The following is a 26,000-nucleotide window of genomic DNA, read 5'->3' on the forward strand; positions in this document are numbered from 1 at the left end:
TTAACTTAAATATTTTAGAAAACTTTTTTGGTCAGGAAATAGAGAGTTTATCAATACTCCATTGATTTAATAGATCTAATATTAACATTCCTATTCAATGACCTATATATGGAAAGAGGCTTTAACTTTTTGCTTTCAAAAAGAAAAAACTTAGCCCAAATTTTCAAAAGTGACTTGATTTTGTATGCCTCAAGTTTTGGGTAACCAAATTAAGACACTTTTTAAAGGGTCCTGATTTTCAGGAAGTGTTGAGCCAACCACTATCTCAGCCAAAACTGGCTAAATCTTTTGAACATTTAGCCTACATTCTTTTCTTTTTCATACAAAATGTATTTGTTCCATTGGGAAAATCAATGGGATGTAAGCTCCCAAGTGTATGTCATTTCTGAAAATTGGATGTAGGTGCCTAAGCCACATAACCCCTTGTGAAAATTTTATCCCAGATCTTTATCCCCTGCTGTAAACTACACATCACTGCATGACCCAAAACTATGTAGTCTTCAGTGAATTTCTCTCAAACCCTGCATAGCAGAGGAAGCAAAAAAGTTGCCTGAAGGATTTGGAGGTTTCTTTCCCAAGGAGTTGAATACAGAGAAACTGATTCATATGCTGGCAGTGAGGAATTCATCAGCGCAGCAAGCTCATGGATAGAGAGGGGGCATCCAGTTTGGAGGATTGAGAAATGGCAGCTTAAACTCTTGAGTGTGGGAATGTTCTGTTAAACCATGGGTTCCCATACGTGGTCCATATGGTATGGTTGGAGGCAGCTTGGAATAAGATGGAGTATAGCATGCTAGAAATGTAGTCCCTAAGGTCTCTGCTTCTTTATTGAAGATGAGTGTGGCTGCAGTCAGCTCTACTTTATGTAAATTTTGAGCCTGAAGGCGTCTCCTGGCAAGCTTCCAAATGAGACTTCAGCTAGGCGAAGTTTTGAACATTCCTTTGTGCCACCCTGCAAAAATCTGTTTGCTGATGGTACCATATTTAGCAAAGGACCAGAGGGTTGCAGTTGTCAGTTACCTTAGTAATACTGGTTAGCTACATGCTAGATTTAGAAGTTTGGGCGTTTTACAAATAAAAGGAGGGAAAATGTTTTGTCCTTCTATAGCGGTGTTTCTCAACCTTTTTGATATCTGGGAGCAGCTTGTTGCCTTTCTAAACTGTTTTAGGGAGATCTCTGGGATTGGCATGGGTCCATGGACCAGTTGTTGAGAAACACTGTTCTACAGGACCATCCATCCAAGGATTTCAAAGTGCTTTACAAACAACTAAGCCTCACAACACCTCTGTGAAGTAGGTATTGCACATGTTGCACAGATGGGAAAACAGAGGCATAGAGGTTAAGTGAATTGTATAAAGTTAAGCAGTGAACAAACAGCAGAGTCAGCAATAAAACTGAAAATACCTGGCTTCCAAGTATAACCTCTAGGTTACACCCTTTCCTTTTGCCAGAGATAGATACCCATTTCCACCCCATAGTGGTTTTTCAGATAAACTTTCTACTCCCTGATGAGGTAAAAGCTAGGGTATCTGAGCCTACACCATATAAAAGGAAAGCAGTTAATGCAGAGTAACCTCAGCCAGTGTGAAAATGGTAACACTTCAAGGCCTCGTAAACCTTTTCAAGAGTGGCACTTTGGGAGCACTTGGCTCCTGCAATGGAGTAAAATCTTACAATAGCATGGCGCCTGACCTGGTGGTTGGGAGAAGTGGTGCTTTATGGGCAGTTAAATTTTATTGCTTTGTTCAAAATCTTTTCTGTTGACTTTTCCCATTCTCACCAAACTGTGGGCTGGCTAAATGATAGAAATCTAGAAGCTTCTTTTCAAAGAGCATAGTTCTCCCTCCTGACATACACACCCTCTTGAGCTGTAGGAAAAAAATGCTCCTTTCCTCATGCCCGGTGTTTTTCTTTTATCAAACTAAGCAGAAGGTTTATCTTGATCTGTCTTGTACTCTATGCCGGAGCACCATTAGTGGCATTAACACTAGGTCTTGTAAACATTATATGAATGGACTGTGTAATCTGATGCTATGCTGGCTTGTAAAAAGCTTGTAAAGAGATGCTGGGCCCCCAAGTGTGTTTATTTCTAAGAAAAATAACACCTTGCTTAAATAAATGTTACTTTCAGTGAGTGGCCTACCCTCTTGTTGCAGGCTGCTGTCTCTTGTCTCCTGTGAAATTAGCTGTAAATGCTTCTGTCCCATTCTCCTCATCTATTAAAGTGATGTGCATATTGGTAGCTGGTGTATTCAAACATCTTAGTTTCTCTGCAGTCAACTTGACCAAAGTTGTAAGGCTGTAGCCAGTAGAAGGGAATCATTGGGTTTTCAGTGCTTTGTGTTATCTTGCTTAAGGGATTCCAAGAATAAGTATTTATGAGCAGGACATTGGAGTGGTGCCTTTTTCTCTTTTGTTTTTTGCTTTGTAACTATTTTTTCTATCTTGAATTTTCTAGGGGCTTGTTTTATTCTCCATCTTACAAATATTGCTACAACTACTAGATATACTACAAAACTTGCTTTCCTAACCCTCCCAAAATTCTATACAAATGGAATTTTTTGGTGGTTGGTTCCTTTTTATAAAGAGATCACTTGAGTCTTTTTTTAATTATATATTTTAAGCACCTATAGTCCTGATGGAAAATGCTGGAATTGATAGCTTAGCAGAATGTCAACAATGGTGGTGAAAGCTTCTTCCATGCTGCTTCCTGCTGAGAGTATGTCTACACTGCAATCAAAGTCTACAACTTTTGGTTTGCAGAGATCGACTCTTGGGGCAAGTGGGGCAGAGAAAGTTGTTCAGCCTCTATAGTTTGTTCAGTCTTTGGTTAGTTTTCTGAGACTATGAAGAAGGGTATCAAATGGTATTAGCTGCAGTGGTGTGTTTGTAAAATGGACTGTAGGAATTGGACAGAGACCATTTCATTTAATATAGATTACTGAACAGACATCTAGTGGTAGCTTAGCTGGCAATCCTTATGCTGTCTAGGTCATTCTCCATTCTTTGGGACATCCAATCTCTTGAGTGTGAATGGTTTGCTGATTGCTGGAGGTAGGCTTTCTGGCAGAGGTTCTCATCTTTTTCCACCCTGGATCTGTCCAGAATCTCTTGCCCATTTAGCAATGGGGGAAGGCCAGGGTGCTTGTAACTCCTGGACATCTGTTTTTGATCCCCTTCACGCTGCATCCCCCTAGGTTGAGAATCCCTGGACTAGTGTCCGTTCTCCATTGAACTTTTAACAACGGCTTAAAATGCACATTTAACTACATAAATTAGGTTCAAAATTAGTGATGATCATCTTCATTTAGGTGAGAAAGAGATAAGCATAGGTTAAATTGAGAACTGTTCAGAGAATCCTGGAAGTGCTCCTGATTTCATCCATATATGAATAAGATCCCTTTCATAGCTGAATTAAGTGGTGGTATGATACCCACAATCTTCAAAATGTATCTGGGCTTGGGAATAATCATTGTTACTATGGTTTGTGCTCCTGTCCTGCTAGGCATATGTGTCCTCTTGGTTTAGAGCTGTATCCCTGCTAATATTTGGGCATAGTTTATAAAATTAAAAATAAGTTCCCATTTCTACCAAATATATAAAATAATATAGATTAATACTTAGAATGGCACAAACTTGAAAAATGGAAGAAATGCAGCTCTGCACAGTCACCATATGAAAATAGTCTGTGCGGCATGCACCCAGGAGGTCTTTTCCAGTCCTGTGTGCAAGTTCCTTTACCCTGGAGGTCAGGTAGTAAGGGCTGTATCATAGCAGCAAGTATGAATTTAGGGTGCAATAAGGGTTAGCTCATTTGTATGGAAGACAAAAAAACTTTCTTGGGGGCCAGTCCAAGGCTATGGAATGAACTCCACAGGAACTGACCATCACAAACCCGAGCACCTTCCACTCCAAATGCAAGGCGCATTTCTTTGAGCTGCCCTCCGCATAAATACAGAGCAGCATGTGTCACCATACCTGGTAGGGTCACAGCTGAGAGGGCCTGTCAAAAGAGCTGAGATCAGACAATCAAAAAAACTGGATGGACATTTCCACACTGGTGGAACATTCTATAATTAGATTTAACCAAACAAATGTGTGCTCCTGGATCGCAATACTAGCTTAATATGGAGCCACAGGAAGTCCCCCTTAGACACTCCAGCCTAGACAAACTGGACTTCTGTGGGGAAAGGTAATAAAAACCAAAAATCTTCCAGCCCCAGCGGTCACTTACCCATGTCAGTGGGTGCTCTTGACCTTACACCACAGAACACTTTAACCAATCCTTCAGTAAACTAACTAAAGTTTTATTAATTAAGAAAAAGAAATGAGTTACTAAAAAGTTAAAGCAAACACTAATGCATTACAGTTGGATCCAAGTAATCAGAGATGTCGAATTCACTAGTTTTCTGTAAGCCCTCTGGGCTGCCCAAGTAGTTTTGGGGCCCTCAGTCCTTCTGTTTGAAATTTCTCCGGTTAGAATTCACCAGTCCAGAGATGGGGTAGGAAAGAGGAAGTATGGGGCCTTTGTTCTCACCTTTTATATCCTGGCCCTTTTTGCTGGAAAAATCCTGACTGTCATGGGTGTGGCAGTTCCATGTTTTACCATCAGTCTTTCATATGAATTTTGCTGGCACCTCCTGTGTACATGTTGTCGGAGGTGTCTTCAGAAATGGTATGCAGAGGCCCATGTTTACAGTTCTTTTGTTATCTCTGGAGAGCTAATGTGTGGACATTTCTCAGACTCGCAACATGTCTGAGTTATAAGCATAAAACAACATTTCATAGCTCCATATACAATGTCAATATACAATTATAACAAGATAATATTCAGCAGATTACAACTTTTCCAATGATACTTCACAAGGCATATTTGTACAAGATTTATCACAATTTTGTAACTGTGGTGACCATATTAATGTAGACTGTCACATTCCACTTTAAACAGAATCACAGCATATATATTTAAAAAACCAACACTGTACAACCTACCAAAATAAGACACTCCGCTCCACATGCTTCTCCCCTTGGGGAGAGAATGAGAGAACAAACATCATGTGACAGGTGTGTAGTCTCATTGCTTAATGCACTACTGCATAGTTTCTCAACCTGTGGTACGTGTACCGTTGGGGGTATGTGAGACATAGGCAGGGGCTATCCAGGGAAAAACAGAGTGAAGGGGAGGCAGGCAGGAGCTGCCGACTTCTGGGGAAGCTGGGCGGCAGCCCCTGCTTCCCACCAGGTCCAGCTCCCAGCAGGGGGGGGAGGGGGCGGGCGCGTGTGGCAGCCCCCTGCTTCCTGCCGGATCCCAGCTCCCAAGTGGGTGCCTAGTGGCAGCCTCCTGCGTCTCGCGAGCTGGGCTCGCAGCTGGGTGGTAGCCACCCGCACCCCAGCTCCAAGCCAAGGGACAGCCTCCAGCGCTCCATCTTGAAGACGGGCAGCTGCCACCTGCCCACATCCCTGGGTCCCAGCTGGCACGGAAGCTGCCTCTGCCCCAGCTCGGATTGGGTGGCAGTAGCCCACCGCCCAGGTTGGCAGCCAGGCAGCAGCCGCCTGTAAGTTGCCCAGGTGGCAGCCCCCCTCCCTGGCTCAAAGCCCATAGAACTTGTCAATTTCACTGCTCTAGCTGAGCAGTGAATTTGACAACTATGACAGCCCCAGATTTCACCAGTTACCCTCTTTTCCCGTCTCTCTCTCGCCCTCCTTCTTTCCCTCTCTCGCTCTCTCATCCCTTTCTCCTCTCAAATCTATGGCAAAAAATTTGGCATGGCGCTTTATATTCCCCAGTATTGACATGCCACTCAAAGCCTCCTAACTTTGGCCAACATCACCTCTAGCCCAGGTACATACTTGAGTTGTGCACCCCTGGTCTAAAGGTGGTAACCCTACCCACACTAGATCTGACATCTGTCATATCACGGCCTTATATACTCAGCCCTTCTTCCAACATATGGCTCACATTAGTCTGTAAATATAAAATGCCATGAAAAATTGAGTGAGTGTTGGGGTACTTCTGAAAATTTTCAGAAGTTAGGGGGTACTTGCTACTTAGAAGGTTGAGAAACACTGCACTACTGGAAGGCACTCAGCTAGTACAGTGATGAGTGTGGTACAAGAACCTATATAGAATATAATATAGTTTGTTATTGGGAGCTTCCCAGCTGATCTTCTCCATAATGTTCGATCAACCTTACCTTTGATATTGGAGAACTTCTCATAGGAAGGACCACTGAATAGTTTTCTGAGGGAGGCCAGATACCCATATTCAGCAGAATGTCTGCCCGCTGAAGCAAGTCCACTGATCAACCCTTGGCAGATGCCTTGTCAAAGGAAGCAAAAACATTCTTTGTCACTGTCGTGGCATAAAACATCAGTTGGTGGTATAAAATATATTTGTTGAACTCAATGTAATTTGTTGTTGGTCCTCTAGACTCTTTCCTTCATACTTCAATTTGGTGTACTGTAATAGGTGATCTGTGAAGACAGAATAAAGAGAAGGGTCATGTAAGAACCAATGATGGGAGAGGTCAGGCCATTGCTACAGATCTATTGTCTGCCCATTATTTTCCTTCAGAGAAATCTGAAACTTAACTATGTCTATTTATCTCAGGAATCAGACCAATAGAATAAATTGTCTACCCCATGAGAGCAAATGGGAGCTTGACCTCAAGCTGAAGAAAATAATTGTCTGTCATGAGTTTAGTGTCCTCATTTACCAGCCTTATATTAAAAACAAGATCTAAAGGATGGATTTCACACAAACTGCAAAGTCATACAATTCCCTGAAGTAGTAGTCCTGTTGAATATTCTTAGCCTTTTATAATACTTATCAGATTCAAAGCACATTATAAGTATTAACCAATCTACTAAAACCACACTGAAGTACATAACTATTAATATCTCAGTTTTGTAGGTGCAGAAACAGAGGCAGAGTATTTTGTGATTTGCCCAAGGACACAGGGGGTGTTGGTGTCAGAGCCAGGAATAGAACTCAAGCTTTCTCTAGTCCCTGTCCTGTGCTTGGACCATGCTAGTAGACTATGTATGTATCACTGATTTCCCACCCAATTCCTAAATCTTTCTGTTCCCCTCTGTTAAAAGTTTTTCAATCACATACAGTGTGAAATAGAAAATTAAAATTATTTTGGATGAAAATAGAAAATTAAAATTATTTTGGGAAACACACATATCTCCTTAGTAAAATAACTTTACAACAATACTTAGTAACTTACCATGTAGGGTAGCAAAGAATAACTAGCAACATTAATTCTGTTTTATAAAGCAAATGAGGTGGGAAGGAAGTAATTAGCCTTCAAAACATCTGTCTGGAGACTTGCAATCCCCATAGAAGGTTTTGGATTCTGCCTTAAAGAAACACAGTTCTAAAAAATTACAACCAAATGTTGAAACATTTTCTAGCTCTTCACCCAAAATTAATAATTACATAAATATTAGTCTGTAAAGAGTAAATTCCCTTCACCCCCTTCTCTCTTCCTGTTCCTGGTGCGAAGACATAATTCTGCCTGCCACTGAAAACATTCTTGCAGCAAAAAGAAGCTGGTTCAGATGAATTTCTGCTGTAGTCAACAAGAGGAAGAGCGGGTCTAAACAGATTCTGCATATAACCATTTGTCTGGAGGAGCTGGTTATCAGAGAGATGAATAATCACAAATCTAGCATCGCCAATAAAAATGTACCAAATTAGGGGAAATGGGGTGTACCATTTACTAGATGAAGTAGCACGCTGGGTTCTGCAATTGATTTGTATGTCACTTATGCTGCTACTGTACCTAGTTAGGCCATGTAAAATTATTTCTTTAGCAATTAATTTCTCTATTGCAGATGATCTCTAAAACTACTTATCTGTCAGTCAGCATGCAGATGAAAGGTAAAATGTTAGAACACTTTTTTTTTTTATATATATATCTACTTGTGGTCATTACAGATTTTGGAAGAGAAGGGTTGTTAAATCTACTGTCATGGTCAAATTTTAATCCTTGCTCTTTCTTTGGTTTTCTTTAGGCTCTTCTGTAAGACACTTGTAATTTATCCTCTCTATGGATATGTCTATGTTGCAATTAAAAAACTGCAGCTGGCCCCTGCCAGCTGACTTGAACTCACAGGGCTCAGGCTAAGATGCTGTTCAACTATGGTGTAGATATCTGAGCTTGGCTACAGCCAGAGCTCCAGGACCCTCCGACTTTGCAGAGTCCTTGAGCCTATGTTCTAGCCTGAGCCCAAATGTCTACACCACAATTAAACAGCCCCTTAGCTCAAGCCCTGTGAGCCTGAGTCGGTTGGCCCATGACTGTATCTGATTGCAGTGAAGACATACTCTTAATGTCTGATTCCTCCTTTTTGTACTGGTTTATGGGGGTGCTAGGAGGATTATTTAATTTTTGTAAAGTACTTCAGAGTGCTAAGTATTTATTTTTATAATATGGGTAGATTGCCTTTATGTATTTCTCCTGCACTTCCAGTTGGGTACAGTGTTAATTTTTGGCCTGAATTCTTGTGTTGTGCTAATTTGGTTCCAGAGAGAGAATTTATTTCTGTAGTGGGTGAAGTGATTCGGTCTATATTTGGTTTGTGAAGTGCTTTGGGTTCCCTCTAGGTGAAAGGCCCTGTAGAAATGTAACTAATTGTTGAATAAACTCACCTGCCTTCAGGATGTAGTCTTTGAATATTCTTAGGTGACGAGGCCTGTAATTATTGTTCTTCCCCATAGTAGGATAAAAAGTATTTTAGGTGATGCGACCATTGTTGTTCTCTATGATCACTGTTCCTAATGAGCAATGGGTCAATTACTTTTTGTACCATTTGGGTAGCTTTTCCCTTCCAAAGTATAAAACCAAAACAGTCTGAAGAACCTGGCTTACAAACTGCCTCAGAGTGAGGTGATGGGGGTGAGGACTTGGCAACAGACCTCTGTTTTCTTCTCAGTTGTTTTGAATACTAGTAATATAACATAGAGGATGGCGCCATTGCTCAGGAACATAATTGAGTCTGCTTGTGTATTTTCATCCTCAACTCTTTCAGAAATAAAATCTTGGATTGATTGCTCTTATGTATGCTGCTGTTCAACCTGAAGAATCCCAAAGAGCTTTACAAATAGTACATACTGAAATCACTTCCTTCTGTACTGAAGAGTAGCCACCTGTAGGGTGGAATGCAGCAGCTCTTTAGCATTGCATAACTACAAAACAGTTGAATTTTCTTATCCAAAAGCCTGTTCTGCCAAGACAATGGGGTTCCCCAAAAAAACTTTGAGGAAGATTTGATATTTTGCTGTCATATCACTAGAGCTGTCCTTTCTGCATTGTTTGAAAGTCTCCTTGGCAGAGTTAAATAGTAGTTGGCCAGAGATGTATATTATCCTTTCTGTTTGTCTTCTGGCTCTGCAAACTTCATATGCTGCCAATGCATCTGGAAATGTCTTTCCTGTCATTTGGTCTCCCACCTAAACACACATGCATACTCCTGCAGGCTCATGCTAAAGCTTGGGGGGGATCCTGAAAAGAAGTGCCTTTGGACACTTCAGGGTGCTGGAAATTCTTGCAGAAACAACTAAGCTCAGGAAATTCACTTTTATTAGGCCAAGGCACTTGAGCTATGATCGTTGGCAAACACGTTTCCTTTTGATCTGAATGTGGTTCTTTGGGATCATTTGATTCTAGGCTTCTAAAAAGTAAGTGTGCGTCTCTAATACAGAATTGTATCAGTCAGCATATTCATTACCAAACCTGTTTTTACTCCTGCACCCAAGGGCTTGTCTTAGGTAGAAACTGAATCTAGATTGAAACTTGTCAGACAGAGTCTCAGCCTAGAAGTGACTGATCTGTGAAATTTTGTACACTTACCTGTTTGAATATCACCTTTTTTTTTTTTAAAGGAGCTTTGGTTTAGACCAAAGACATGCAAATTTTACAACACCCATGGATGTGTTGGAAACTTGCCAGGATCAAGGACTACAACTAATTTGCGTGCACATATATTTTTATATAAAAAGAAATGCTAATATTTGCTTGCATTTCTATATTCTTTGTAGAAGAGTAGAAATTGCTTGTTTGGTCAAGTTTATCAGTAGCAAAAACCTGCAGCTGATCGGCTTTTTCACATGCTGCAGCTACAAGGCAGCTGTATTTTAGACATCACTTTTTCAGTGGGCTGTTGGGGTGCACTTTGGGTTCCCCTGAATTAGAAAAGTCAAATATAACAATAAATTATACTCTGCTGTGGTTAAATCGCTTTTGACATTTTGAGGGAGAAAACTGGTGATAAAAATATGAAAGAAACTGGCTCCTTCATGTATTTGCACGGAGTTTTATTCCACTAGCCCACTCACAAATGCATTGAAACGCTTTCCTCTGCATGTCCTCCTTGGGTTTTTTTTTTTTTTTTGGTTCTAACATTTCAATTAAATTCTTAATAACTTTTTCAATTTGAGGTCTCCGGCCTCTGTGGAAACTTCTCTTTTTCCATTGAACTTGCCTTCAGATTTAATTTCCACCTGATTTCTCAGCAGCATTGGGCAGCTTGCATATGACAAACAAAAACTGATTATTAGGCATGGGGTCTGTGGAATTAGCAGGTTCTAAAAGTACATTTCATCCTTTCCTTACAGGCAAGGTGGTTCTGGGAAGCGTATTTTCGGTCCATGAAAGCAATTGCTCTGGCCACCCTTCAGATCATCAATGACAGGATCTACCCATATGCCGCCATATCTTATGAAGAATGGAATGATCCCCCAGCTGTTGTAAGTAAAGTATACTTCTGTTGTTTAGTCATAAAATAAGATTTTTGTTTCAGGTATTTGATTTGCTGAGGTATGTACTATGCAGCTTGTTAATATTACAAATACAACAAACCTTTAAATGGTAAGTTGCACAAAATGAATGTTTTTATGATATTCAGGTAATATATGTATATGTATATATGTAATATGTATTACCTGAATGTCTTCTGTTAAATTTTGTATGAATTTGATACCTTTGAAAGTGAATAATGGAAGAGGGAACCCTGGCAAAAGTCACATAGTATAGGTGGATTCTGTCTGAGCTTCCCCCACATAGCTCTGACAAAATACCTCCTCTACTCCCAGCCTGCAGATTTCTTTTTCCTGTTATTGTCCCCTCCACACAGCCCTGTGAATGCACACGCTTGGTATTCTAGTTCTTGAATTCGCTTGTACAGAAATTGATAATCATCCTGAGTGATCTGCGGACTTTTTGGACGGAATCATTTCACTATTTACTTTGTCAGGATTTGAACCCAGCTCTCTGAGGAGGAAGTGCTAGGTAGGGATTTTCAAAAATTTTTTCTGGGACCCCCTTTGAAAATGTTTCTGGCTGTGATGACCCACCGCTCCCCAAAAAAGTGATGACCCCCTCCCATGCTATTGCACCCACACCCCATGCCATAGTACCCTTACTTCTGCACTGCTGCTTGGGATGGCACTGCCTTCAGAGCACCTGGCCACCCATATCTGAAGGGCTCTCGCTGTCATCCATAGCATGCATGGGGCTGACAGCTCACAACCCGCCCCACTCCCATAAAAATCTTGCGACCCCTTGAGGGGTCCCAACCTCCAGTTTGAGAACCCCTGTGCTACTATATTAATTAACCTGCTGCACCATTCAGCCCCATTCTGTTTTCTTACATTGCAGAATTTTGAAAACGAATTTTTTCCTTAATTATTTAATTTTTCTACAGGTGGAAAAAGGAACAGGCATTTATATTTTACAAACTGTCTTGCAAAAACTGAGTCAAAGGGTTGGTGGCAGGACAGTTTTCAACAATGCAGTAGAAGAGAGCTTAGGAATAGCTTTTTGATATTAAACTCCCTAGATTGGTGGAGAATGATAGGAGCATTTTCAACAAGCCCAGCCTAGCATACCGACCCATTAGTGACGCTGAGAGAGAGCTGAGCATGGTACTGACAGATGTCTGGGGTGAAAGTTGAGGTATGAAAGAAGAAAGCAGTTACTCAAGAATGAGGAGATCAGAACACTTTAGTAGACGATTTAGACCATGCTTTAGACCAGCAAGAATGCCCTGACACCTGGCCTGAGTTCAATGGTAAAAGGAAAATAGGGATTTGCAAACCCCCAGCATTAAAAGCCACCTCTTGGGCTACTTCTTTCCCCACTCCCGCTCTAGTAGGATACCCACTGACTTCAATGAAAGTTCCTTCCACTGTGGGGGACAATTAAGCCCCTGTTGGTTTTTTTGTTTGTTTGTTTATAACTTATATTTAGAGGAAACTCTATTTCTTGGGATCCTGTGGGATGAAAGATCCTAAAGCACTTTACAAGAGATCAGTCACCAAATAAACACAGCAATCTCTAGAGCGTAACACTGAAACTGGTCAGCAATACACAGCAATAGTAAACAATAGTATAGTACAAGAAGTAAAGAGGAGTACTCTATCCATTTGAAATTGCAGAGAATATTTAAGGAGGCTGAATATAGTTAGGCAAACTGGAATTTGTCAAGGACAGTGGAGATCACACCCCATACTGAGACTCTTTCATGCCCACAAATGGTCAGTTCCTTGGTGGATTTATATTTCAGCTGAAAGAGTCCAAGTATTGCTAAATACATGCATGAATGCTTTTCTTTCTTCAGTATGAATCAAAAATGTCATTAAAGACTTCCTTTATGAGCTGTGTAAGCTCCATGTCAGTGAGCTATGCAGAGATCTCTGGTGACCTGCTCTCACAGGATCAGCAAAAGAAAATACAATTCAGATCAGAAATTGTTCTCTATGTATTTATTTGCTCCTCAACAGACCCACACAATCCTGTGACATTAATGATCATGGATTTTGATAGCTATTTATCACTCCGGTCTGAATGCATATAAAAGCATAATTGATTCAGTCACTTCTTATCTAACTGGCTAAGGTATGTAGCTTGTGACCTCACTCTAATACTGGAAGCAAATAACTGGAGCCTTCAGTAGCTATGATTTATCCATTGTAAATTTTTTTGCTTTAAACATATTTTATCTCTTGGAGGTGAGCTTATTACCATTGCAATCTTCCAGGAAGCCTCCTCCGCAGGGTCCAGCTAATTTACAATTTCAGACACTTTGGGAGGTGAGTGCTTATATAGTATTTGCCAGTCAAGTTAATAAATCATTGTTATTTTTTAAATAGTTGCACTATCCAGTTGTCAGAATTCCACAGATGGTCTGTGCTTGTCAGAAGGAATAATGTCCTAATTGAGTCATAAGCATGTTTCTTATCTTGTTTTGTGTCTCGATAACATGCATGTTATAATGACACTGTTAATTTCTGTTTAGCCCTGATGGGAAATTATTATTCTAAAGCAGATACATATATACATGTAGAAATTTAACATAATATCTTTTAGGAGAGTGAAAGGTGGCATCAGATTCAGATAACTTTTAATTATTCACTCTATTTTCTTAATTTAAGAATGCTACCTGTTTTAAAATGATAGCTGTATTCGGGGCTAAATAAATTTCAAGGCTGAGACATGTGCAGCAAATAAACTCAGAAATTTCTGACATCAGAGTTCTCTTAGTCTAGGATATGGTTATTAGTTAGTTAACAGGGGCATCTTCAAGTCACTCACTATAGCATTAGTAATCAAATGTGAACTCAGCTGGGCTCCTATAAATCCCATTTCTGTTATTGGCTTCTGCCCTCAGCACTTGTGGGAATGTGAATGGCAACAAATATGTCTGACTCCACATCTGACTCTTCCCCCCCTCCCTTTCTGTCAGCCCTCCTAATGCTACATTTTATGTTGAATGCAGGTTCCATCTACACTATAGTTCCATTGTGCTGTGTAGACTGGACACTGGAGTGGCAGATTTGGGGAGAGGGTCAGAAGATGAGGCAGCTATGTGTGCTGTGGGCATATCAATGGGAGGTTCAGAGAGGGCAGTAGCTTTTTGGTTCCAAGGGATTTATAGCAGCTTATCAGAGACTTATATAATCACTATATGGTTATTAACTTAACATTGATCCCTGTGCTCTGGCTTATAATGGCCCTGAGCAAATTGGAGAACATAGATTTGCTTACAGGTAGTTATGCAGGAAAGGCCTGCTTTTACTGGAGCAGGTGATATGAGGTTGGGTAGCTGGAAAAGGGAAACCTTCCTTACTACTTAATCTAACAGAATAAGGGAGTCTACTGTGTCTATTAAGTTCATCACACAAAGGAGGAACTAGTGAGAATTCTTATATGGGCTTCTAGCAGTCCTACTTCATTTGTGTAGTGTTCTTATATGTGGAAGTTAAATATGTTTAGTGCCCCCCACAGTAACCTAACTCTCTTACAGTCACTGTAAACATCAGAAAAAGTGTTCAGTAACGTGCTGTACTATGTTACAAATTATGTCATTGGACAAATACCGTCCAGTTCAGAGGTATTAAACAGAACAGTAAGTGATCGTTTTCCACCTTAACAGTCCATGTAATTTGTTCAATTCCTGTTACTTCCCCGGGTGTAAAATTCTGCTCTGTGATCTCATGAGGTTGCCTTGATTTGAGTCACCTTTTCATTTTAGTCCCTTATTTCCCAAGATTTGATGTAACATTGCAAGACTTTAATGTTAATTTGAATTAGTTCTGAATTAATTTTTTTTAAAGGGATGATAACCTCTCAAAGTGCTACACACAGGAGTTTGCCAGGTATCTGAATGTTTCCTTAAGCAGGTTTCTAACCTCACCTCTGAGGAGGAATATGCTCTTTTCGCAATGCTGCCTCCACCTAATTGGCAACCACAAGTTGGGATTGTTGCAAAATATGGGCTAATTTTCTAAAGCTTTTGTTTTCATTTTAAGGTTCACCTTAACCTCTGATACTTGGAATGTGGGGGTAGGGACATATCTTCAAGCTTCAAAGAATATTCAGATGGTTATATATATATTTTTTAGTAGAATTTCAGTGATTCTGTATTTGAGGCATTGGCTGTTGTCTTTGACAATGAGGATGAAAGTGGTGTTTATGTACTAAAGGTCCTAATGAGGAGGTTCACAGCTAGGTCTGTATGTAGCTCACCTTTATTTCTATTTCCTTCATTGAATCCCTCACATGCTGAGTGTTGCTGCCACAATTCTTGTGCAGCAGCAGCAGCACATGAGTGTTCTTTGAACATAAGGGAATGTAAGGTATGTGAGACATGAATGCATGTGTAATGCATCACATGTTGAGTATGTTATACATCAGGGAAGTGATCAAAGCAGTTTCACCTATTCAAATTGGTTGGCTGGTTGAAAATTTTTTGCCCTTTTTTAAAATATACCATGTGAAGTGGAGCAACATCCGTTAATAGACCCTTCCATTGGGGCTGTGAGAAAGGAAAGAATAGTAAAATAAACGTTTTGGTATTTGTTGTTTTATATATGATGATACAACACTATGTATGTACGTGTGTTTACACACACACACACCTTGTTTTGTTTTGTTTTTTTTCTTTTAAAAAATGAATATAGTGCAAGTGAAAGGTGCTAAATTGACAGCTCTGGAACCTGAGATTTAGTCTCTGTCCCATTCATCTCTTGGTAGCTAGGCTGAGAATACCTGCAAATGTGCTGATTATTGCCTTTTATTTGGTGATGCAGTCGTTATCCATTATAAACTAGATTGAGATTACTGACTAGCTTCACATAAATTGCCAAACATTTATCAGGTGATAGTCATGATTTTTGGTCTCTACCAAACTGGATTAGAACTAATAACCTAGAGTTGAGAGACTCTTTATCTTATTATCAGTCTCCCTCTATTAGATGGTTTCTAATTATCTAATACAGAGATAAATTAGTCATTGCAACTCTACACTGGAGACTATTTAAAGTCTCTGTCTGTCTGTCCCTGTATCTTCCCAACACATGCAGAATGAACAAGAATGTTCTTCTTTCTCAGTTTTTCTTTAGCAGCTGTTAGCAGAATTCTTTCAGTCTTGCTTATACCACAGACCTAAAGAAGATTTGACCCCATTATTTTATTTGCCTTATAGGTTTGAACTTGAGTGTTATAAACTGTAGTTTAATAGTTTCTAATTTAATAATGGTTGAAAGAATCACTGTGTACCTAGTAGTACATGAACTTCTCTAGCAGACCTCTGTTCTCCTCTTGAGTGACTGCCAGACAATGTTTTTTCAGTAAGGCAGAAAAGAGAAACTCCACCCTATTTAAATTAGAGTAATAGTCAAATTAACTTAATGCAAAGATGAGTTTTTCCATGAGTCAGAGTATTACAGTTGCTATTTACTTAGCAAAACCTAAGTCAGATGTTCATTGAGAGAATGGATTGTTTGCTTCAGCCAACTGGCAAACAATTGAGCCTTTTAAAGCACTTAACACAATTTCTGAGCAGTTTGGCTGGCAATTTGCATCTCACTGTTCCTGTGAATAATCTAGATCCCTAGGGTTGCCAATCAATCAAAAACATCACTTCTCCAAGTTTGAACTGTAAGTGTTAGATGATTCCACTGTATTGTATTTTCTGCTTATGCCCCAATAACACTCTGCAGCTTCAAAACATTGAACAAACATTTATCTGTTAATAAGAGGAAATCCTCCAGCAGTTTTATTGGCCGACACACGTGGTATAACTCATTCAATTTTTCATTGCCACATTTTTCTCAAATTATTAGATTTCATAAAGCCCAGCCACCTTAAATTTTACTTGTGTGATGCACTGGATCAGTCAGGTGGAGTTTTGTCTTATTTGTCATAGTGGATTCCTTGCCATGTCTTGATAGAAGGTGTAGTTACTAATACACTTCTGCAAAGTTTGTATTATGGATAGGTCAAGTGTACCAAATATGTGATTATTCAGACTTAAAAATATATTTTCTTGGTGAAACAAAATTTGACAGTCAATTTCTCCTTGCCTTACCTGCCAAGAGCAGAGTTCAGGATTCTCTGCCTATATGGTAAAAGATGATATAACACTTATCTGATGCAGTGTAGCTGGTACCTAATGTAGAAAAAGTTTAACTTCATCTGCTTGCAATATCCTCTGTGGCGTGAGAAACTGACTCCTGGACTTGGTTCTTCGCATGCAGTGGAGAGAAACTGAGTTTCAGGTGTTTCACTTTAATGTCAGTTGTAATTTTAAGTCCACACACAATCTGTCTGTATCTAATACTGTTAGTTTTTTTTAGAGTTTTTTTTGCTTCATCTTTAATCTGAGAAAGACTGAAGCGAGAAGCACATACACAAATGTATATGGCAGGGTTGTGTTTCTTATTCTCATGGCAGTTGTTTCAGGTAGGCTAGCCTGAAGAAACTGTAGGATTTTTGCTTGACATCTTATTCTAAAATGACTTTATTATCTGCCCCTTTTTCTGTAATAACCCTTCCTATTTCACACTGTCTGTGTTGCTTTCCTTTTGCCATGGAAAGTAGGAGGCTTGGTTTTCATTAATGGCTCAATAAAAATGTTTTGTAGAATTTAGTTTTCTTCCTTGGATCCCCAGCTTCACCTTCACAATGTACTCAGCCTTTTCTGGTCCTGGGGATAGGGCCTTGGAGTCCTAGGATTGATGTCAAGTTTTGTTTTTCCCAATTCAGAGTATGTTACACTGTCTGCTGTGTCAGGAGACTTCACTGTAGAGTTTTATTTTAAAAGAAAATGATGATGAGCACCAATAAAACATCAATAAAACCAATAAAACATGAGTACCTTGATAGATGGAGAGATTCTGAAGATCCCAGTGACAGTTGTAAATATGCACTCTTTAGAACAGCGTCCACCATCTCCCTTCCTCAAATCAACTCTATTGGCATGTTGTTGAAATTAATGGGAAGAAGGAAAACACTTAAAACTGAAATAAATAATTCACAGAATGTAGAGCGATGACGTGAGTGAGATATTTTTCTATTGGACCAACTTCTGTTGGTGAAAGAGACAAACTTTCGAGCTACACAGACCTGAAGAAGCACTCTGAGTATCTTGAAAGCGTATTTCTTTCACCAACAGAAGTTGGTCCAATAAAAATCATTCCCTCTCCCACCATGTCTCTCTAATATCCGGGACCAACACAGTTACAGCACTACAGATAATCACAGAATGTAGTTAGACTACAGAGTTCACAGTTGTAGGAGGTCAGAGAGTGAAGTAGATTTAGCTAGCCCCTTGAAAAAGGGACTGACTGCATGATTTTATATTTGTAGTTACAGGCTAAAAATTGGTAATCAAAGTTCATGCTCAGGACAGCAGCTATTTCCACAGGAGTTCACAAGGAATTCACATAGGTAACCTCTGTGTGCCCAAGAGAAACCCAGGTGAACTTTGTAACAAAGTATATTCTAGGTTTTCATCCAAAGCATAATACAACTGATGGGAGTGTACTAAACTCCATAGACCAATGATCTTGTCCAGTCTGGCAAAAAATCCTGTGAATTCACAGTGTAGTCACTGTGGTTGACTCTGGAGAAGTGGAGAGGGTTAACTCCTCTGGTTTTGCCCTTTGACCAATTGAGGATGGGAAGCATGATGAAATACTTTCTCAAAGTATTCAGTGGAAACACATCATGCATAATTGGAACAAAATAGAATAAATCCAGGCTTTTTTGGTTTGGTAATTCATAATTGAAACCACATTGAGGTTAAGATTGATCTTTAAAACAACCCAACCGAAAAACCCCTCCGTGCAGAGGTAGGGGATAAGTACATCTCTGCTTTGCTGGGTACATGGAAGAACTGTTTACTTACTGTACCATTCAGTACCTCATACTCGTCAGTCCTTGCTTCTTGGCTTTTTAATTACAGTGGGTTGTCCTTGTTCAAATTGAATATGGTTTTACTAAAATGTTTGGTTAACAACAAGAATTAAGTCTGATGATTGTTGAAAATAAAATAGATAGGGAGGAAAAAGCCACGGTTCTTGTTCATGTGAGCAATGGAATCTGTTTGCTATATCGTTGCCAGTTTTTCCTACTAAATGATATATAGGAAATTGTTAACCCTCCTGCTATGATTTGGGCCTTCTTCCACACAGCCTCAATTTCCTAGAACTTACTCCCTGGTCCTGTCCACCGTTTCTTCATTCAGCTCTTTCCTTAATATTCACCTCTTCCCATTGTCCCTTTACCACCTAACAAAGTAATGGTACTCACCAAACAAAAACAATTTTTTCAAAAAAATCATGGAACTTATAAAATGTGTGCTTAGCTTCTTTGCTTTCTTACTGCCTTTCATTTCTCCTTCCTTAAATTATAAGCTTTTGGGGGCAGAGGCTTTGTCCTAGCTGTGTGTAGCGTGCTATTGGTGCTATATTTACAGTGATTAGCCAGTTATAGAATAATTGGGGGTTGGATGTGGTTTCTCAGATGTCAAATATCCCAGTCCTAGCAAGATTGATTTTGTTATACCTAATACACCTTTGCTTCCTCACACCTGAAAGACTGGTGTCAAGTACAGTCTAGTGAAGGGGATTCCCTCTCCCATTGCCTCCATTGCTTTAACTGCTCTTAATATAGAATCATATTGCCTTCTGTAAGGAAGGAGCAGAACAATGTTTCAGTGTGTCTCTGCAGCTAGGGTAAAATGCCTTACTAGCAAATGGAAACTTTTTTTTGCTTGTGGCAGTCGTGCACAATCCAATTGCAGTAGCTTGAATCCCTTCTCACGGACTCATCCCTTTAAAGAATTCTCACACTTCATCAACTTCAGGCCAATGTCCCACCCCCTCTCTCATGTTGTGGGTTCCAGTGCTTGGGCTTTGCATGCTGCCTGTGCAGAGGATTGCCAAACAACTGAGACTACCAGACCAAGTGGTGTGAGATTGCAGTTAGAAAGCTGGCATTTGCAACCTGATACTGCTTGTCCATAAAAGTGATTCACAATAAACAAACGATCAATCTTGAGTTAATTACCATGGCTCCTGTAATGAATATTAGCTTGGGAGGCATGAAGGAGGGGAAGGGATTGCCATATCCATAGCTGAGCGTCAACACTTTGTCATGGAAAGTGATAAATGATCACTCCACCAGTACCTCTTCCACTTCTTTCTGACAGTGAAAGTTCAGATGGGCACCTGTCATGAGAGTTAATTATGGGGCTCCAACAAATGTTCCCTCACCATGTTGACTTATCCAGATGCCAGTGGTTGGGAGTAGCCATCTTGATGCCATGATCCATTTCATGCCCTGCTGCCATAATAGAGATTTAATTAGGTTTCTGTTGAGTTAATTGCCCACATTGTTTGCCTTTCCCCAGCAGAAGTCTGGAAGACTCAAGTAAATTATGGAGGTTTGAATTTGCCCAATTTCCTGCAGAAAGTGGGGTCAAGAGGTCTCAGACTGTAGACACACACTTCAGGCAGGCAGCAGGGGGTTGGCTCTTAATGGCACTTCAGAGATGCCTAAATGCCCTTTTGAAATATTTCTCTCAAACAAGGGGGCTTGGTTTTTTTTCCCCATTAGGTTCTAAGGATCAGAGTATAAGCTTTTCCTCTACTCTGACATCACTTACCAGGGGCATAAGCTGAAATAAACTTACTTATTCTGAGAGGTTACCTTTCTTTCCCTAAGAAGATTCTGCAGTGGGGAAGTATTGTACTTTGCATGGAGAGTAGGACCAGTTGGAATTGATGTCATGTCATGTTTAAAACCTTAGATTGTTGCTTATGTTAATGCTCTTTTGGGCAGGAATTGTCTGTACACCTTTTGTAAAAGATCTAGCACAATTTTGGATGTTTAAAAAAAAAAAGTAGTCTCCGAAGAAGATATGGAAAGAAGTAGTCCTTGCAAATTATATTATTTACTGTTTCTATTACCATTGTGCCTAAGAACCTGAAATCATAGATCAGGGCCCCTTTGTGCTGGGCGTTAATACACTCTATTAAGATATACTACCATCAGAAAGGAGCTTGCACAATGGAGGAGACTTCATCTGGGAGCTCTTAATTTGAACTGTGGGTGTCACCATTAAATAATAAAAAGGATATTGTCTGTAAGATTACTTTACCAGTTATTTCTTTTTGTTGGGCAGAAACGTATGATTTTCTTGGCATTGTACTGAATAGCTAAACCCCTGCTGCAACTATTAATATAAGCAGGCTTGTGGGGGATGCACAAAAAAGTTTCTCACCGTTAAAAGGATCATTTGGAGGAGATGGGAAATTTGGGAAAACTTGATATTCAGGATCTTTGAGAGAAAAAATACAGTTTCTGAAGTTGCTCATTAAAGGCCTGATGAGGTGGACTGTGTTCTGTTCAAGTTTAGATTGTGATTCACCCTAGAAATTCGTGGGCCTGCTCCAAAATCTACCCCTGCTCTTCAGGTCGCAATAAATGTTAAAGAAAATAAGCTTAAAAACTGGCATTTCAGAAAATGAGCACATCTGAAATCCAAAAGCTTTTCCTGCACAGGTCAACTGCTAAGACAGACCAATAGACATGTAGAATATTTTAATAGTGTAAGTGGCATCAGTTGAAGGTGGGGAAGGCAGCCATTTTTGAAGTATGAGGAAAAAGAACCCAAAGACTCTTTAAGGAAATGGCAATGTTCCATACCTCTTCCCAGCAAAGATGAGCTGATAACTTTGGGTAGGTAAAGCTTGTTTTCCTCCTAATGCTAGCAGAATTATAGTACATATTTAAGTAGGGTTTCTTACAGTGTTGCAGGAAAGTGTTGGCAGTTACTGGGCAGTGTTTCTAGACTATTAGAAGTGTTTATAGTTTTTGTCAGCTGAGTTTTTGTCGGCTGAGATTCAAAGGCTTCCCTGCAAAATAGTGTCAGCTTCTCCTTTCCCAACTCCCAAACCCTTTCTTCCCCCACCCCCAAATAAGTCTTGTTTTCTCCTCTGCTTCTCTGTCCTAGCCTTGATGTCAGCATCTGAATAGCAAGCTGGAATGGAAAAGTTGAGAGTCAAAATGCTTGTAGTTTCATTCCCATATAATGGTTCCTTCGCAGCTGCTTCCCCCCACATCTTTTGCTTCAAATGGGGTTGGCACACTCAGTGAGAACAAAGTTGTCTGTCTTGTCTCTTGCCAACTGAGCTGGCTGCTGGCAATGCATTGAAATAAGAGCTTTAAAGTCTTAAAAGGGACACCCTAGTTAAAATTCAGATGGAGTAAATAATTCTCTGAAATCGATCTTTGCGTCTCTTCTAGGGTTTTTCTTTTATGGTGTAATAGCTTTTCTTTCACACAGAATAAAGCTAGTTATGTTGAAGTTAATATTTTATCAGTCTTTATTATGGTGTCAGGATTTGTCTTTTTTATTTGTGTGCCCATTTTGTGTCAGGATTATGTAGTTTCTGCTTTTTAGTCTATTTCCACTCTGAAATTGTGGCTCTGCACTGGCTCTCTGCTTGTTGGCCCATGACTTATAAAAAACAAAATACTTTTAAGCACAGTAGCAAATTAGAATCAAGCCATGCTAGCTGGGTTTAAAATGCCTCCTAGTTCCCTTTCCTCACAAGTCTTTCCAGTCCTTCTGCTCCACTTTTTCTGAAGCCCATCACTGCATACAAAGTCATTGTCAGGCAATGACATTAGAAATGGGGCTGGAATGAAGGTATTAAGGAACTGTGAATTATGAAAAAGAAATTGGCCTTTTTGAAATGCCGCTATTCCCAAGAGTTAAGGTGTTGACCAAAGAGACCTACTTTAACTAAATTCCAGCTCTGGTACTTGCATTCGGACTGCCTGCACTCCCCCTTTATAATTTTAATTGACCCTGATCTGATCCAATATCCTCTCTCCTTTTATAGAAATGGAGCAGTGTGAGCAACCCGCTCTTCCTTCCACTGATCCCACCACAGTCTCAAGGCTTCACTGCTATTGTCCTGACCTATGACAGGGTGGAAAGCCTCTTCCGAGTCATCACTGAGGTATCCAAGGTGCCCAGTCTATCCAAGCTGTTAGTCGTCTGGAACAATCAGAATAAGAATCCACCAGAAGGTAAGGCATACATGTTGGATGGAGGTGGTACATGTTAGAGTAATGGTGGTACACCTGCTGTACTCCTAGTGCAATGCAACCTGTCTTCTATGTACTTTTAAACATAAAACTATTTAAAACTATTTCGTAATCGTACTTTTCAAATAAAAAACTGGTACACTTTCATAGCAACACTTTCTTTGAAGTTGCAAAATACAAAAGGCCAATGCTAGTTTGATTTTTCTTTCCAGACACTATTAATCTCAGTGAACGCTTGTTCCATTAGACTGTTTTTCTTGGTAAAAACAGAACAAATTTGGCTTGATGCAACAGTGCAGCTTGGACATTTTGTGGTTATAAAATAAATGAACATTTTGATTGATGAAATAAAAACTTGAGATATTCCGGGTGTCCAGAAATAAGGCTATGTACACACTGATGGTGGCAAATTTGCGGCCCTCAGATAGATCTGTCCAGATCGAGTGAACGGAAGTGAAGACCGGCTCAGTCGATCTGGAAGTTGATTCAATTAAATCACCACCTCAAAAGGCGTAGCGCTGTGTTGATGGGAACACATTTCCCATCGGCGTAGTGCAGTGGAGACAGCGCTCTAAAGGGCAGTTATGAAGTCGGCGGGAGTTACTCAAACTACTCTGCTTGGCTTGCATAACTCCCTTCGACTGCCGCCAAATTTCCAGGTAAGTGTAGACTAGGCCTAAGTTTCTGGGACATCGGGTTATCATGTGAAAACTCTGGGACTATCCTCATAAAAGTGAGACATATGATCTTTTTATTTAAATATTTATATTTAAAACACAGATGATTCTGTTTATATCAGTGAGGAGCAAACCTTGTGGAGTTTGGAGGACTTTTGAACCTCTGTCTTATTTTGAGTTCCTGAGTTTGTAAAATCATTTGATGCTCATGAACCTTCTTTCGTGTAATTTAAATCCACAGTTTTTTCTAGGCAGATTTGGTTTAAAAAACATACTAGAAAGATGTTCGTGCTCTGTGTTGGAGATAAAGAGCCACCTGCTCCAAAAATCAGAACATGACAAGAAGGTGCCCTGTATACAGTGTGAATTAGGATTTTTCTCTTCCTTTTTCTTACAAGCTCTCTGTATTTTTTACTTTACCTATTTTCTGCTCCTTTCCTCCATTGAATTTTTTCCTCTGATCTCTGCTCTCTTTTTTCAGTCTTTTCTAACCCGCACGTGAATTTTCCAACCAACCCACAATGTCTGAGTGACTTTGAATTTAAGTAAAATAAACTTGCCTTCCCCTAGCTAATACTAATTGGGCATCCTCCCTGAAATATGAAGGAGATGCTCTTTGGGCAAAAGTGCTTCCTCTAACTAGGATAACTGTTGTTTAAATATTAAAATCTGTGGCTGTAGAACCCTGTGAATTATTAATAAACTCTCTTCTGTCTCCAGTAGCCAATCAAGTGAATCTTTAAGACAACTCTGTGGCTTTGCAATTCTCCTATATAAGAATATACTGAGAACCTGAGATATAAACTGGCCATTTATGTATGTTAGGTACAATGTTAACCTGAGTTCCTGATAGCTTGTGCTCATTTTAGATCCCATGGCACTTTTGCAAAAGTCATGATGCTAATCCCATTGTCCTGGCCCATTTCCAGTTTTGGTGCATTACATCCTGCCTCCTTATATTCTTGCTCCAGTTTAAATTGGATACAGTATTCATTTCTTGTCTCAAATTGTTGTTTAGTACCGCTGTGTAAAATACACCAGATGTGGTTGCCCATCACTGACAAATGAAGTGATTCTTACATCTACTTGTGGCTGGTAAATTATTATGGGATCTTTTGAGATTAAAAGTATTGCATATAAATGGAAGATGTTGCTTTTGTGTACTCTGAAGTTTTTATGGAAAACAAATTCATAACACATAACTGAGCTATTACTCCAATAGAGTAAATACTGCACACACTGTGAATATAACAAAAAATATTGATTTCTGCCCCAAATGGATTGTTTCCATATATTCTTCCCTGTAAGGCAGGTGAGGGAGAATTGAAACAAACTACTGACTTGAAAAATCTCATATTAACAATAATTTTAATAATCTGAGAAGTGAAAATTCTTTTTATAAGCATATTGATTTTCTGTCTTCCTTACGTTTGCTCAGATATTATTAAATCATAAATTGTTATCTCCAAAAAGAATGCACTTGCCTGTGAGCCTAATGATCGTAGGTCCCATTTGAGAGCTTTTTCTATTGGGCTCTGATGTTGGAACTAGTCTTGTATTGGAGTAAATATGTGTTTTAATAAGTTATGTTTCTCATATGGATCTTATCTCCTCCCTTTTCCATTTATTTTTAATGCTTTGATAACCCATGTAATCTCTTGGTCTGCAGCTGGGGAGAGAGCAGTTTGATTAAATTAATTTAATTTATTTTAATACAGCTCCATGCAGTGCGTTCCACCTGGTTCTTTAGTGGAGTAGCGGGCCTTGGCTGCACTTAGTTGCTCTTTCAGTCTGTCTATTAGCGATTCTAATCCTTGGACTTCAAAGCTTCTGCCATTTATAGCCTATTAAAGCCAGGAAGTTTCTGATGGATTAGGGCAAGGAATGAGTTTGAAGTTTGTAATGTGCACCACTGTCACTGATAAGGTCTAGTTTATTACCCTACGGTAGTATCTGCACTTTTATGGCTATTCTCTTTTAATTGGTTATAGTAAAGCCAGGACAGTTAACCTACTACTGCATCAAATGCAGGATTTCCTGGTCATTGCCATATAAGGGACACGTTTCTGGGTCTGCTGTGCAAAGGTAAATCAGGGCTTCCGCTGTCAGAGCCAGTGGGTTTTTCGATATGCATAAATGGTGGCTGGGATGAGAACATCAAAGTAATTTTCCTTTGTGATGACCTGCAATAAATTCAAATTTGAACCCAGGGTTTCCAGAGGCATGGCTAGTGCGGTGCTACACAAGCATGTCACTTAACTATTCTTTCCTTTCCTATGTCAGCTCCAGAGTAATTTTATAAATTAAAACTACACCAAATGCTTTTTCTGCTTAAAGTGAAAACTCACTTTGACATTGGGTTATATAATCAAGGGTTTTATGTTTGCACAGAGAATCACATAATTAAAC

At 39.6% G+C, this 26,000-nt stretch overlaps 1 protein-coding gene across 1 annotated transcript in view; it reads left to right on the forward strand.

Moving 5' to 3' along the window:
• EXT2 (exostosin glycosyltransferase 2) overlaps positions 1–26,000 on the forward strand; it is a 93,957-nt gene that overhangs the window by 35,241 nt on the left and 32,716 nt on the right. The window contains exons 8-9 of the mRNA XM_067557594.1: positions 10,626–10,757; positions 22,707–22,896. Coding sequence (XP_067413695.1) covers positions 10,626–10,757; positions 22,707–22,896 — 322 coding nt within the window. The remainder of the gene's footprint in view (positions 1–10,625; positions 10,758–22,706; positions 22,897–26,000) is intronic.

This window comes from Emydura macquarii, unplaced genomic scaffold, assembly GCF_026122565.2.
Source record: "Emydura macquarii macquarii isolate MOO-44397 ecotype Brisbane River unplaced genomic scaffold, CSIRO-AGI_Emac_v2 contig_1876, whole genome shotgun sequence".
NCBI lineage: Eukaryota > Metazoa > Chordata > Testudines > Chelidae > Emydura > Emydura macquarii.